The sequence below is a fragment of the Gymnoscopelus microlampas genome (assembly GCF_963454915.1).
Source record: "Gymnoscopelus microlampas genome assembly, chromosome: 23".
NCBI lineage: Eukaryota > Metazoa > Chordata > Actinopteri > Myctophiformes > Myctophidae > Gymnoscopelus > Gymnoscopelus microlampas.
This window is the reverse complement of record NC_139960.1, coordinates 10,466,497-10,480,786: the sequence shown is the minus strand read 5'-3', so window position 1 is coordinate 10,480,786 and position 14,290 is coordinate 10,466,497. Positions and strand designations below refer to the sequence as shown.

The window sequence follows — 14,290 nt, the reverse complement described above, 5'->3', positions numbered from 1 at the left end:
ACTCGACTACAATTATTTGAAAACTTTAGTTACTAGTTACTTTGTAGATTTGTGTTATTATTACAACACATACATTAACCACTTCAGGCCTACATACATTTCGGCCATTTGAAAATAGCCGATCTCACAATGCTCACAAAGCTCACAATGCGTCGCGATGTGACACATTGTGAGCTTGTAGATCTGCTATTTTCAAAAGATTTTTCTACATTTGAAAACTTGAAATGGGACATTCTGCATAATGACTACTGTTAATTTGGGTACTTAAAGTACATTTGGAGGCCAATACTTTTGTACTTTTACTCAAGTACATTTTGAATTCCTGACTTTTACTTGCAACAGAGTATTTCTATATTGCAGTATTGATACTTTTTCTTAAGTAACAAATGTGAATACTTTTTCCACTGCACTTTGGCAGGAAATAGTTTTCTGCGACAGACTGTATTTAGTTTGGCTTTGTTTGATAGGTGTGTAGGGAGAAAGGTAAGAGTGGGGCGCTATACTGTTATTTTGTGTGTCCGTGTGTTGTTACGTGTCATCACCACTAGATGGCAGCAGTGTAGAATAAACGGCAGATTCATAACTAATGCTACTAGGCAAGGCCGCATTTAGGTGAGAACAGAAGGCCTTGAAAATGTAGATTCGGGTTTTTAATTTGTACACACATCTGAGGTTTTATTTATTATTCACGCTGGAGTAAGCATCACTGTTTTCTGCGCTGCGAATTTAACATTTTTTTTAACACAAATCTTCTCTCCTGGGGGTCCCTGGCACAAAACATTTTCAGATGGGGGTCCACGTCCAAATGTATATCAATTTGGGGGTCCTTGGCATGAAAAAGGTTGAAAACCACTGCTCTAAAGCAGGGGTCTTCAACAGGGGGTCCGGGACCCCTAGGGGGTCCTCAGAGTTACTACAGGGGGTCCGCCAAATCTTTGTGTGGTGGGGACCATTAGCTGAAAATAGCAGATCTACAACCTTGTAGATCGGCTATTTTCTGACAGTCGGTGTAGAGGGAAAAAGAGCAGACCAAGTACAGAGCCTGCGGTTAAAAGTTGACTAAATATTGAGGGTTTAAAGGTAAACTATCTTAAAATACACATTAACATGAATCCAATTATCTATGAAATGTATGAAAAATGTATCTGCAACATAATTTTACACAGTATTTAGTGGGGGTGGTGGGGGGGGGGGGGTCCCTGCTTCATCTCTCTCTCTCAGCTAGGGGGTCCTTGGCCTGAAAACGTTGAAGACCACTGCTCTAAAGCTCTGTCTCTCTTGTCTGTCTGTCTAGGCGGCTTACAACTCAGCCAGTGTCTCCTGTAAGTGTCATGGCGTCAGTGGCTCCTGCAGTCTGAAGACATGTTGGCTTCAGTTGGCGGACTTCAGACAAGTTGGGGATCTCCTGAAGCAGAAATACGACAGCGCAGCGAGCATGCGCATCGGCAGAAAGGTACAGAAACGTCACATTTATACTTCAAATACTTTTACTAAACATTGAATGTAAATCAGATATTGGAACGTGTTCAGCCAGAGGCTGGGGAATCTGGGGAATTCTGGGAATTTAGGAAAGGCACACATGACTTAAACTAAACACTAAATAACACTTACAAATTATTATTTTCTAACAATTATGGTTTTGTTGCAAAATGATTATAATAAGTTAATAATGACGAGTATGCAGACAAAACACCGTCTCGTCTCACCCCCGCCTCTCACGCACGCACGCACGCACGCACGCACGCATGCACATACACACACACCACTTAGCACCAGTGGTGTAAAGTAACTAAGTACATTTACTCAAGTACTGTTGTACTTAAGTACAATTTTGACATATTTTTACTTTATTTGAGTATTTCCAGTTTTCAGTACTTACTGTATACTTCTACTCCACTACATCTCAGAGGCAAATATAGTACTTTTACCCCCACTACAATTATTTGACAACTTTAGTCACTAGTTAGTCTTCAGATTGATTAATTATGATATCATGAATCATACATTAACCACTTTAGCCCTATTCTATTCATAGGCTATTTGAAAATAGCCGAGCTGTTGTGTGAGCTTGTAGATCTGTTATTTTCAAACATCTTAGCACTTTTACCTTTGGTACTTAAAGTATATTTTGAAGCCAATACTTTTGTACATTTACTCAAGTAACATTTTGAACACAGGCCTTTTACTTGTAACAGAGTACACTTCTACATTGCAGTATTGATACTTTTACTCAAGTAAAACATGCGAGTACTTTCCCCACCACCGCCTATAACACCCCATCTCCCACCTCACCTTCCTCTCTCTCTCCTCCTCCTCTCTCTAAACAGGGCAAACTGGAGCCCCTGAACAGACGCTTCAGCGCCCCGAGTCCCGACGACCTGGTCTACCTGGACCCCAGTCCGGACTACTGCCACGCCAATGCCACCACGGGCTCCGTGGGCACGCAGGGCCGCCTCTGCAACAAGACGTCCGAGGGCGTGGAGGGCTGCGAGCTGATGTGCTGCGGCCGCGGCTACGACCACTTCAAGACCTACAAGCACGAGCGCTGCCACTGCAAGTTCCACTGGTGCTGCTACGTCAAGTGCAAACGCTGCTCCACCCTCGTAGACCAGTACGTCTGTAAATGATCGCCACCGCCAGGGAAAGTCTTTTTGTGTTTTTCGTCCAACTCTGAGAGTGTGAAAAAGGGAACCAAATGGACCCGCTTGCGGGTCCATTTGGTTCCCTTTTTCACACTCTCAGAGTTTGATGATTTTTACTGTGCAGAGAGAGGGGGGGTGGTGGTTCAGATATGGAAGGAGACATGGATTGAGAGAGAGAGAGAGGTGGATGAGAAGGAGGGATAGATGGATGGATGGATGGAGCGGTGCGTTAAACATCTCACAGACGGACAAAGTGGGGGTGGAGCGCGAGATGGAGAGAAGGAGGAGGAGGAGAGGACGGCCGACTGGGAAGGAAGAAACGAAGGAGGCAAAGAAGAAACCAGGAATGGACAGAGCGACGGATGGACGGAAAAAGGAGAGGATATAGTGTGTTTTCTACATCAACTGGACTCGGGGTCTTTTTAAAGACTTTTCTGTTCCCTGGTTCCTTTACCACAAGTGACTCATTTTGTCGTGAATGATGACAAAAAAAAAGAAAAAGAGAACAAACAAACTGCGTTTTTATTTATCCATTTACACCCCGGCTCTCTAAACAACACTTTTCCACTGGGAGCTGCCATGTAATTGAATGCTGTCAGCTGGGACTCTGATTGGCCGTCTGTGTGTGGTGGACCAACAAAGCAAACCCCCCCCCCCCCCCCCCCCCCCCCACACACACACACACACACACACACACACACACACACACACACACACACCGTGCACAGCGAGACGTCAGCGTGTTTGCGTGTCACTGAACATTTGAACTTTAGCCCTGGAAGTGAAACCCTGGCGAGCACTGACATCACGTGCGTGTGCGTGTGCGTGTGCGTGTGCGTGTGCGTGTGCGTGTGCGTGTGCGTGTGCGTGTGCGTGTGCGTGTGCGTGTGCGTGTGTGTGTGTGTGTTTGTTCCAGCACATGCCATGTTCCATTCTCTCTGGAATGCTGTGCGTGCGCGCATACGCACCGACACACACACACATGCACACTGAGGAACTGAACGGAGCTGTTGTTTGCTTGGATCTGTCGTTCTCTCCACTGGGTAGAGACTTTATTATTATGGACAACATGCATGATGGATTAGCGTTTTGTCATACTGATAATTTACAATGTTAAATCAAATGGAACACTAAATGTGTAGTAGGAACTTCACAGCAACAACTTTCAATTAACTTTCAATATCTCTCAATATCTCTCTCTGTGTGTGTGTGTGTGTGTGTGTGTGTGTGTGTGTGTGTGTGTGTGTGTGTGTGTGTGTGCGTGCGTGCGTGCGTGCGTGCGTGCGTGCGTGCGTGCGTGCGTGCGTGCGTGCGTGCGTGCGTGCGTGCGTGCGTGCGTGTGAGTGAATGAGTCCATCCAAATTATTGTTGGTACCACCATCACGTGTAGTTCAATCAATTAATGACATTTAATGTGCATACTTTTTGATTAATATAAAACCAAATCGTTGTAATGAATCTCAGATCACCACTTGGACCACAGTATCACAGGGGGGGGGGGGGGACGTTTGCCAAAATAGCCAATCTACAAGCTTTCCAATTTTTGCAATTTTATCTATTTTTGGCTAAGACAGTCTATGCAGATTGAAAAAAACAGCAAACCAAGTACAGTTGCAACTCAGGTCCGTTTTTCACTAAGAATAGAGGGTTTAACCCATTAAGGCCAGGAGAGCATCTGTGTCATTTTAGATTTTAGCTATTAAAAAATGTGTGTCTTAATGGTTTAAGTGTTTAAAAGGCACAGACAGCAGTTCTTCACCCTGTAAAGTCTCTGCAGGACAGACTGTTTCCTCTGGTTCAACGCAAAATGGAACAGAATGTGGCATAAATAACAAACGTGTGAAAACAAAAAAGAAAACAAAAAAAAAACAGAGGACTGCAAGTTATTATGGATTACTTAAAAGTTTTTAATAAATAAAATAAATAAATAAATAATAGATCCAAAAAAGAAAATATATTTTCTTATTGATTGTGTTGGTTTGTGTTTTGTATTTTGTACTGTACGTATAATTGTGTATCTGTTGATATATAAAAAAAAAAAACTTTCATCATCTTGTCCAACTTGTTTCTTTGGAATGTCCAATCAGAGCCCACTTCCTCACACAAGTCGTCCTATCACAGGCTTTGACAGCTAGTAGCTGTTTCTGGACTGTGACTCCAAGTTTACAGACATGGTGATGATCAGCTTTCTTCTTACTGTCTGTCTCTCCTACGCTGTCTCTCTCTCTCAGCTGGTCCCACTGTCTGTCTCTCCTACACGGTCTCCCTCTCTGCTTTCCTACTACCGGTATCTGTCTCTCCTACACCTTTAGAGAGGTATATTCATTTATAGAGCACATTTTATACACACAGGAAAACATTATTTTTCAAGGAATAAATTCAATATTCTCATGCAGAAAATTATACAAGCATGATAAGCGATCATAATTTGAAGAGGAGAGAAGGGGGACGCAATTACACTCTGATTTATACTTTGTCATACTACTACTGTGCATAATTATGTGTTGTTATGTAAGGAGTTAGGATAGTAGAAGAGGGTGAGAGGTTTATAAATATTGAATCAGAGTCTGCTGACTGACCTATGACCTATCTGTTCTCTCACAGACATGTCTGGCTGTGTGATCACGTGTCATTCTGAAGGAACATGTGTGTAGGCACATGCACACGTACTGCATGTGAATATATATCAATTGTGTGTATTTGTGTGTGCGCATGTGCCGTTGAAAACAGCAGTGGTTCTCAAACTTTTTCATGTCAAGGACCCCCAAATTGACACTTATTAGCCCGCGGACCCCCATTTGAAAAGATATGCCAGGGACCCCCATAAGAAAAGATTTTTACGGCTCTATAGCAGTGATTTTCAACCATTTTAATTTCTTGGACCCCCAGTTTGACATGCATTAGGGCTACGGACCCCCAACTAATGGCATTTCTATCTCTTGGACCCCAATTTATATCGTAAAATCAATGTTAATTTAACTCTGAGAGTGTACAAATGGAACCAAATGGACCCGTTAGGGTCCATTTGGTTCCATTTGTACATTCTCAGAGTTACAGACTCATAAAAGTCCATTTGGTTCCATTTGTACACTCTCAGAGTTACAGACCCATAAGGGTCCATTTGGTTCCTAAATACCATTTAGCTGGGGACCCCCTGGAATTCCCTCAAGGACCCCTGGGGGTCCCCGGACCCCACTTTGAGAACCAATGGAATACAATGGAGTACAGAAGCATGCCTCACACTAGATAGAGAGGATATACAAAGTACCAATACTGCAATGTAGAAATACTCCGTTACAAGTAAACGTTCTGAATTAAGAATTTACCTGAGCAAAATTACATTTTATACCCTGTATATATATATTACTATTATACCCTGTTATTGCATTGTAATTTAACATGCTGTGCGTGAGGCACTCCGGAATAGTGCACACACACACAGCTTAGAGGGAACATTGGTTTGGAAACAATTGGACAACTGGTGTGCAGTGGGAACACGGATGCACCATAGAGTTAAAAATAATAGAGAGGGCACCCGAAATCCCCTCCCATCCACTTGCATTGTAGCCTGGTATCCAGCCTGCTTCGCTACGTTCGGCGGACTTTTTTTTCTCTCTTCGCTTCTCAGTCTGGAATGCCTCCTATCTCCAAGGGAGGCGGGACATGACAAACGTTGCGAATCGTGCCGTGGCTTCTGATTGGTCTGTGGTGCGGGGCGGGACAAAAAAAACAGTGTGATCGTTGTGATTCGTCATTCATTTGAACAACATCCAATCAGCAACGACGTTGCCTAACGTAACATATGTAGTTCCAGTGTAGTTCTGCAAAACGAGTCAATGGGGTGCATTCCAGACTGATAAGCGGAGAGAGAGAAAAAAGTCAGCCGAACGTAGCGAATCAGGCTGGATCCCAGGCTACTTGCATTGAGTTGCTCACCCAACGCATGAAGCGAATTCACCCCTTCTTCCGGGTTAAAAAGTGTGATGGGCGTAGCCTATTTGGGGCCACTGTGATATGTTCCGTTTTACGTCACAGAGGTGCGCGGCCCTGTGTGCAAGCTTGTGCGCAAGCTCGTGAGTCAAGCCCATTGGTCGAAACCGTTTTCGCTCGTCCGTTTAAGCTGCAGTACCTACGAATGGCCAGCATGTCCATTTCGCTTCAATGCAACCTGATTCTGGGGGCTTGGGATGCATTCACACAAAAGCCACACCTTTTCAATTATAGTAGTGAGATTACGGCTGGAAAGCTCATCGGCACACATTTATCCCTTAAACGACACAGAGAATGAACTGCAACGGTACCTGTGCAAGTCGGCATTGTTAGGCATCTATGGCAACAGTTTATGTTGTGTGTGACATCAGACCAGAGCTCTGGTCAGCCTATATAAGAAGTGATGAAGTCCTCACACATGTCCACTTTGTCACTGTCCCCGATAGAGAAGGAATGAGATAGAGCGAGTCATCGATAAAGTTAGACAGACCGAGGAAAAGAGGTAAGATAGAAGGAGATACAGAGAAAGAGAGAGAGAGAGAGAGAGAAGAGAATATACTTTAAAGGGAGAATCGTCGAGCCCCGACAGACATACCCCACATGTATAGCAGAAGCTTTGATGATGAACGGCTGCTCCTGCAAGGAATGAGGTCCCAGCCTTCCCAGGCTGTGATCTTCTCCTGTCCGGAGTGTTCATACGCCTTCACATTGCAGGTCTTCCTCTATAAACACATCAAGAGATGTCACAACGAACTCTACTGCAAAATGGTGAAGACTGGAAAGATCTCGTCAGCATCCTTTCAGCAAATTATAAGCAACGTGACGAACCAGAGAGATGGAGACACGGACCAAGCAGGATCTTACAGTCATCAACAGAGTAAGACTTTGACTACGGCCTTCTCCTGTCCTGAGTGTACGATCGCGTTCACGTCTCAGGTCTTCCTCTATAAACACATCAAAAGGTGCCACAACGACCTCTACTGCCAAATGCTGAGCAATGGACTTATCTCCACAGCAGCCTTTCAGCAAATCACTTGCTCTATAACCAGCAGCCAGAAGCAAGGAGGAGACACAGACCAGCCAATACGTCTCAGTCTTCAACAGACTAAGACTTTCACTCAACCAGGTGAAGCAGTAACGACACGTCAGAAGACCAACACAAGAACGAAACCTCTCGTCTGTAAACAGTGTGACAAGGGTTTCAGTCAGTTAAATCACCTTAAGGCACACCAGCGTAGCCACGCTGGTGTGAGAGGAAAACCTTTCCCCTCTAAACAGTGTGACAAGAGTTTCAATGAGTTAGATGATCCGAAACCACACAAGAGTCGTAACACTGGAGAAAAACCTTTCAACTCTAAACAGTGTGACAAGAGTTTTAAAGGTAATCTGGAGAAACACCAGCATCGCCACACTGGAGAAATACCTTTCCAATCTAAACAGTGTGACAAGAGTTTCAGCCAGTTACCTAACCTGAACACACACCACAGTCTCCACACTGCAGACATCGCTGCTTCCACTGTAAACAGGGTGACAGGTGATGAACGTCAACTCCCGGAAGCAACGACTCAAGTGTTCTCTTGTCCCGAGTGTGAATACGCCTTCAGGTCTCAGCTCTTTCTCCACAAACACTTAAAGAAGAGCCACAACAACCGCTACTGCCAAATGCTGATGGATGGACAGATCTCAGCAGACTGTCAGCAAATCACCACCAGCTCTGTGACCATCCAGAAACAAGCAGAACCAAGAGCTTACAGTCATCAACAGTTTGCCAATACTCAGCCAAGAGAAGTAAGAACACATCATCAGACTTACACCGAAGAGAAACCCCACATATGTATCAACACAGACCAACCAAGATCTTACAGCCATCAACAGCACACCAAGACTATAACTCAGCCAAAAGAATTAAACACATATCATGTGACTTCCACAGGAGAGAACCAAAGTTTCATTAATACGGACCAACCAAGGTCTTCCAGTCACCAACCAGGATCTTTCAGTCGCCAACAGACCAACAAGGCTTTAACTCAGCAAAGCAGAGTAAAGACACATCAGACTTATAAAGGAGAGAACCAAAGTTTCATTAACACGAACCAACCAAAATCCTGCAGTCACCAACCAACATCTTACAGTCAGCAACCGACCAAGACCTTAACTCAGCCAAGAGAAGTAAAGACACTTCAGCATCAACAGTTCACCAATACTTTGATTCAGCCAAGAGAAGTGAAGAAACATCAGCTGACTTACACAGGAGAAAAACAAGGTGTCAGTAATACAGACCAGCCAAGATCTTACGGCCAGCAACAGACCAAGACTTCAACTCAGCCAAGAGAAGTGAGCACACTTCAGCAAACGTCCACAGAAAAGAAACCCCACATCTGTAAACTGTGTTGTGACCGTTTCAACAACACAGGCCAACCAAGAGTTTACAGTCATCAACAATTCACCAAGACTTTGACTCGGCCAGTAAAGCACATCTGTAAACAGTGTAACAAGAGTTTCAATACGTTATGTAACCTGAAGGCACACCAGCGTCTCCACACTTTCACCAAGAACGGTAATGAGGACCAGGGTTAGATATACTGTGCAGCAGATGAGTTGATGACTTGAAGGTGTGTGTGGACTAAGGGAGGCTCACTGTGCTGCTTGGGCACCGGTTTTCAGTTACTTCATAATAGCCCTCATGTATCAAACCTGTGGCGACCAAAAATGGGCATATGGTTATTTCAACGCAATTCCCTGTATATTTATTAATCCGTCAATTTGATTGACGGATTATTAATTTAAAAATATTAACCATATAACCTAACCTAACCTAATAGGTATTTCAAAATTGTTTGACAGGTGAAACAATTACAAGCATTCAAATCAAACAAAAGAACAAACATTTTTAGAATGTTATAGGTTAGATGCTTAATCAGTCACCTTTGTAAGAGCTTTGGCAGTTATTCGGACCTCAACAATGGCAGATCTGGCTCTATTAACATGTGTAAGCGCGTTAAGAGGCAAGAGGATTTTCAGGGACCGCTAGAAACAGCCAAGCACAAATGTTTGGTCAAATATTTTTATTTTTGTGAAGTTTCAGGTTCACTTTCTTTTTTCTGTGTGTGTCACTAATGACCCCATCGATAGTGATTTTTTTTTCCCAGACAAAAATCTTCTGATGTCCTATAATGACACTTTTTAGTTGTTTCGATTTGACTTACAGCGTTAAAATATCGACACATTTTTTCTCTTGGCTGTATTCCGCTTCGTCATGTCGTCAATTAGAGGGGCGAGGCCTTTGAAATGAGAATATTTAGCGTTTACGTTATAAATGGGGGGCAATGAGAGCAATTGTGCAAGCAATCAAGAAATCCAGCAGAGCCATGCCTACGCCCACACACAGACGCAGAGAGACCAGGACAGACAGTCAGGGGAGAGATAGATACAAGGAATGAGACATGGACATAGCCATGAAAGCACCAGCGTATCGACACTTGAGAAAAACCTTTCTACTGTAAACAGCGATAGATCCCTCTCTTGACCAAAAACAACCTGTCACAAGAAATGGCAAAACCTACATGACAAATTTGCCACCGCGCATCAGAGGGAGATCGAGGAGGTAAAACCACCGGTGTACAGTGCCTCAAGCAACTGAGCGAGCCGTGGTGTTGCTAGCATCTGCCTATAGCAACACGACCGCTCGCTCAGTTGCTTGAGCTATTGTAGGCTACAGCGTTCAGAGCTCAGAACTGGAAGTAAAAAAGGATTTTGTCCTTAAAAACTTTGTTCAGCGTAGGCAGGATTTGCCAACGCCATCTACCCCAAATTTGAATCATAGATTGAGGGGCCTCTAAACAGCACAGAGTAAAAAATAATTTCCCACCCATAGGGGGCACCACATATGCTACAATTGTCACTGTTTGTTGCCGAAACATGATTTATTTTTTCCACAATGGTCTCTCACATGACATATCATAACAGTCATACAGGGTTTTGATACTCTCCTGTAATTTTCTTCCCAAAATTGTGGGCGGGGCTATTTCTTACAAAAAAAGAAACCTGTCATATGTCATGAACGCAACATTCAGTCAGCCCCACATTGAAATCAAATGTTGAGGGGCCTTTATATTTTGCACCTCCAAAAGTATTTTCACTTCTTCCCATAGGGGGCACCACAAACGTAAGCAGTTGTATCACCTGTCATACAAACTCTATTTCCCCCCACAGCATCCTTGTGTGTTGATGGCTGCACCCTACGACTGACACAGCCCTGGGCAGGCAACCCATCCTGGTGGAGATCCCCGCACTTATTTTTGCCAGACCCAAGGGGTCGGGCTTACATGAGGCTTTGTATCTGTTTTGTCCATACATGGTATGTCACTTTGTCCCCCGGCCCCAGCCAAAAAAGTCTGTCCCCCTTTCGTCATAGAAGGGACATAGAAGGGACACACGTCATGCGAAGCCCGGCCATTCAGATTTCAACCACTAGGGGTCTGGCAGTACCAGGTCTCCTGGTTCTTGTTTTCATGTATTATTATTTTTTGGGGAATTACATAGGCTAATTGTTATGGTGAAGGAAAGTGTGCACGCACATGGTCTCACACGCATTTTAATGTCCCCCATCCCCCTGTTCCCACGCACCTATTGTTGAAACAGGAAGTACAGGACTTTATGTTGTACCCAAAGGGGTTTATGTCTATTAATGACAGATAGACAGACATTATGAAAGTTGGTTGTAATTACATTGATCACATACCCAGCCTTTACTTGGTAGTTGGGTTACTCCCACCGAAGGTGATCATCTGTATCAGTTTAAGGGCTGCTAAAGCCTGATTCATACATCGTCACACGGCGGTGTCGCGCGTTGAAAATAGTCAACCTACACGTTGTGAACTTGTAGGTCTGCTATTTTCCACGCACGACACCGTTGTGCTGAGTGCTGACAAACTGACCAATCTGCACAAGCTAATGTGACACTGCGCTGAACGTCAAAATGGAAGTTGGCCGGGAAACACAGTTGCTATAGAAGGTTCCCGACCTCCATTGTTCCCGAGTGGGCCGGTGATGGTCTATAGGCCTATCTATCAATTGTAGCAATCTGAATGTCTGAGCCTAAATATGCCCACATATGGAGATGACTGATGTCACAGTACTGATGTCACAGATGACTGATGTCATAGACTGGCCTGCATGTACTCTGATAACAGGATCTGAACTAGTAAACAGATGGCACACGGCCCCTGGCTGGATAACCTCGGGAACACGCACTCTGTGATATCTTCACAAATAATAGATCTACTTCTGCCCATAGGGGCACCACATTAACAAGTTGCTGCACAGTCTGTCGCGCAAACCCAGCTTGGCAGAGATCTGCGCTCAGAGGAGCGCACTTTTCTGGTTTGTTTTTATTTTCAATGTATTGTGTTGTTTTGTCTTTCTCCGCAGGACTGTATGTTATTCACAGTAAGATGAAATGGTCAAAATAAAGTCAATCAATCAGGTAACATTTTAAGGTATCCACAGCTCACCTCTGTATTCTGATAGTGAGCACAATTGAGTAGGCTATACCCATGGTGATATGGTAGAAAAAAGGTTGTCCTTTTACCACTTCAGTCTATTTAAAAAATAGCAATGCATTGTGAGCTTGCTTGTAGATTTGCCAGTTTCACTATTTTTGAAAACTAGAGGTTTGGGCCGCTACTGATGTCATCAGTATATGCCCATATATGGGCATGCCCCCTTTGTGCCCATATATGGAGCTGTCTGATTTCTTTGCTGATGCCATGACGACACATTGAGGTTAGACAACACATTCCATATTTGGGCGTAGCTGCATTGGGAATTCGTTATATGGTTATGGCTGAGTCATGGTGACATGAGCGTGACGTCAGAGATCCGTTCGTCCCACCAGCCGGACGGTCCTCCCTTAAAGGGGAATACCACTAATTTTCAACATTTAACTATACACCTTATAGCTGTTGTGTGAAATTAAGAAAAAAGTCCCTCCCCCCCTCTTCTATGTTGCCTAGAACTGGATAATTGATTGAGGTCATGTGATCAGTGACATACGCAGGGTGTACTTTTGGCTGAGGGGGCAGAGCCAAAAGTACACCTTAAAAGAATGAGAGCTGTTTCACCGACCAATGTAAGTCAATAAGGAGCATATTTTGCTCCATATCAATTTCTAATCGATGGAGCAACTATTTTTGATTTCTTGTCCACCTTTGGAGTTATATCATAGGGTAACTACACAACCCAAACATCTATCATCATGTGGTTGTGTTGTGTTGCATGCAGTTCAGCAGCCAGTAGGCTGGTGTTTATTGAACACCATGGTGATTTCAGTTGGGAACTAAAGACTTGACAAAGCAGATAGGCAGGTTTTGCAAACACACCCAATAACAATCACATCACAATAAATCTATTTACTTAATGATGCAATCGGTTACTTCCAGGCAGTGGTGTTAAGTAACTAAGTACATTTACTCAAGTACTGTACTTACAATTTTGAGGTATGTTTTACTTTACTGGAGTATTTCCAGTTTTCAGTACTTTTACTTCTACTCCACTACATCTCAGAGGAAAATATTGGGCTTTTACTCCACTACAACTATTTGAAAACTTTAGTTACTAGTTTCTTTGTAAAACATACAATTTAACCACTTCAGACCGATATACTTTGGCTATTTGAAAATTGCCGCTCTACAAGCTCACATCGCATCGCTTAAAGGATTTTATACCAATTTAAAAGCTTGTGAAATGGGACATTGTGCATAATGAGTACTTCTACTTTTAGTACTTAAGTATATTTTGATGCCAATACTTTTGTACTTTTACTCAAGTACATTTTTAATACTGGTACTTTCATTTATAACAGAGTATTTCTACATTGTGGTATTTCTCCACTGACATGCCACTATGAACTGAGTACAAAAGGACCCCAATTGAAACAAGCCAATGGCTTTCTTGGGCTTTTTAATCCTATTTAGTTGACCTAGATCTCTCCTAATCTATATCAAATCAATATTGAGGCGACAGTCTATTTGTTTTATTGCACAAAAACACACCATACACTGCTCTACTGAACTTCAGACAGATCAATGCGGATAAAACTACATTTCCCAATTGAAACCAGTTTTGAACATCGTCTTCGCTTTCTGTGTCCAGAGTCCAGACCCCATGGCCTGGAGGGACGGTCGCGCAGTGATTGGTTAGTTGGTCCACACACAGCTTGCTGTCAAAGTCCAGTTTGACCTAATATGAACCTCTATCATCGATATGAACTTAATTTCCCTTGAGTATCATAAACTTACAACATCAATAAATATCTTAATAAAAATATATAATAATAATAATAATAATAATGATAATAATAATAATAATAATAATAATATCCCTAGCCTACATTCATTAGGCTAATTGTGTCTCTATGCACTCACTTTAATTGTTTTATTGCTTAACAGGATTGCTATGCAGGTTGATGTCCATCATGTCCCTATTTAGTGCTAATAAATGTTAATGTCTGGCTTTATCACATTCGTTTTAATATTATGTGTTGTGTGTCTGTTTTGCTTCAAACAAAATGTCCCTGATTGATTGATCAATCAATATGATTGATTGATCACAATTCTTCAAGGTATATATTTTGCTGCTGTTGACGTGCCTCCGGGGCA

General features: G+C 43.0%; 1 protein-coding gene across 1 annotated transcript in view; it reads left to right on the top strand.

Annotated features, from left to right (window-relative positions):
• The window catches only part of wnt5b (wingless-type MMTV integration site family, member 5b), a gene marked incomplete at both ends in the record, with an annotated part of 17,545 nt that extends 14,918 nt beyond the window's left edge, over window positions 1–2,627 (top strand). The window contains 2 exons of the mRNA XM_084050173.1: window positions 1,295–1,453; window positions 2,328–2,627. Of these exons, the coding sequence (XP_083906299.1) occupies window positions 1,295–1,453; window positions 2,328–2,627 (459 nt within the window). The remainder of the gene's footprint in view (window positions 1–1,294; window positions 1,454–2,327) is intronic.
• Window positions 2,628–14,290: the final 11,663 nt, after the last annotated feature.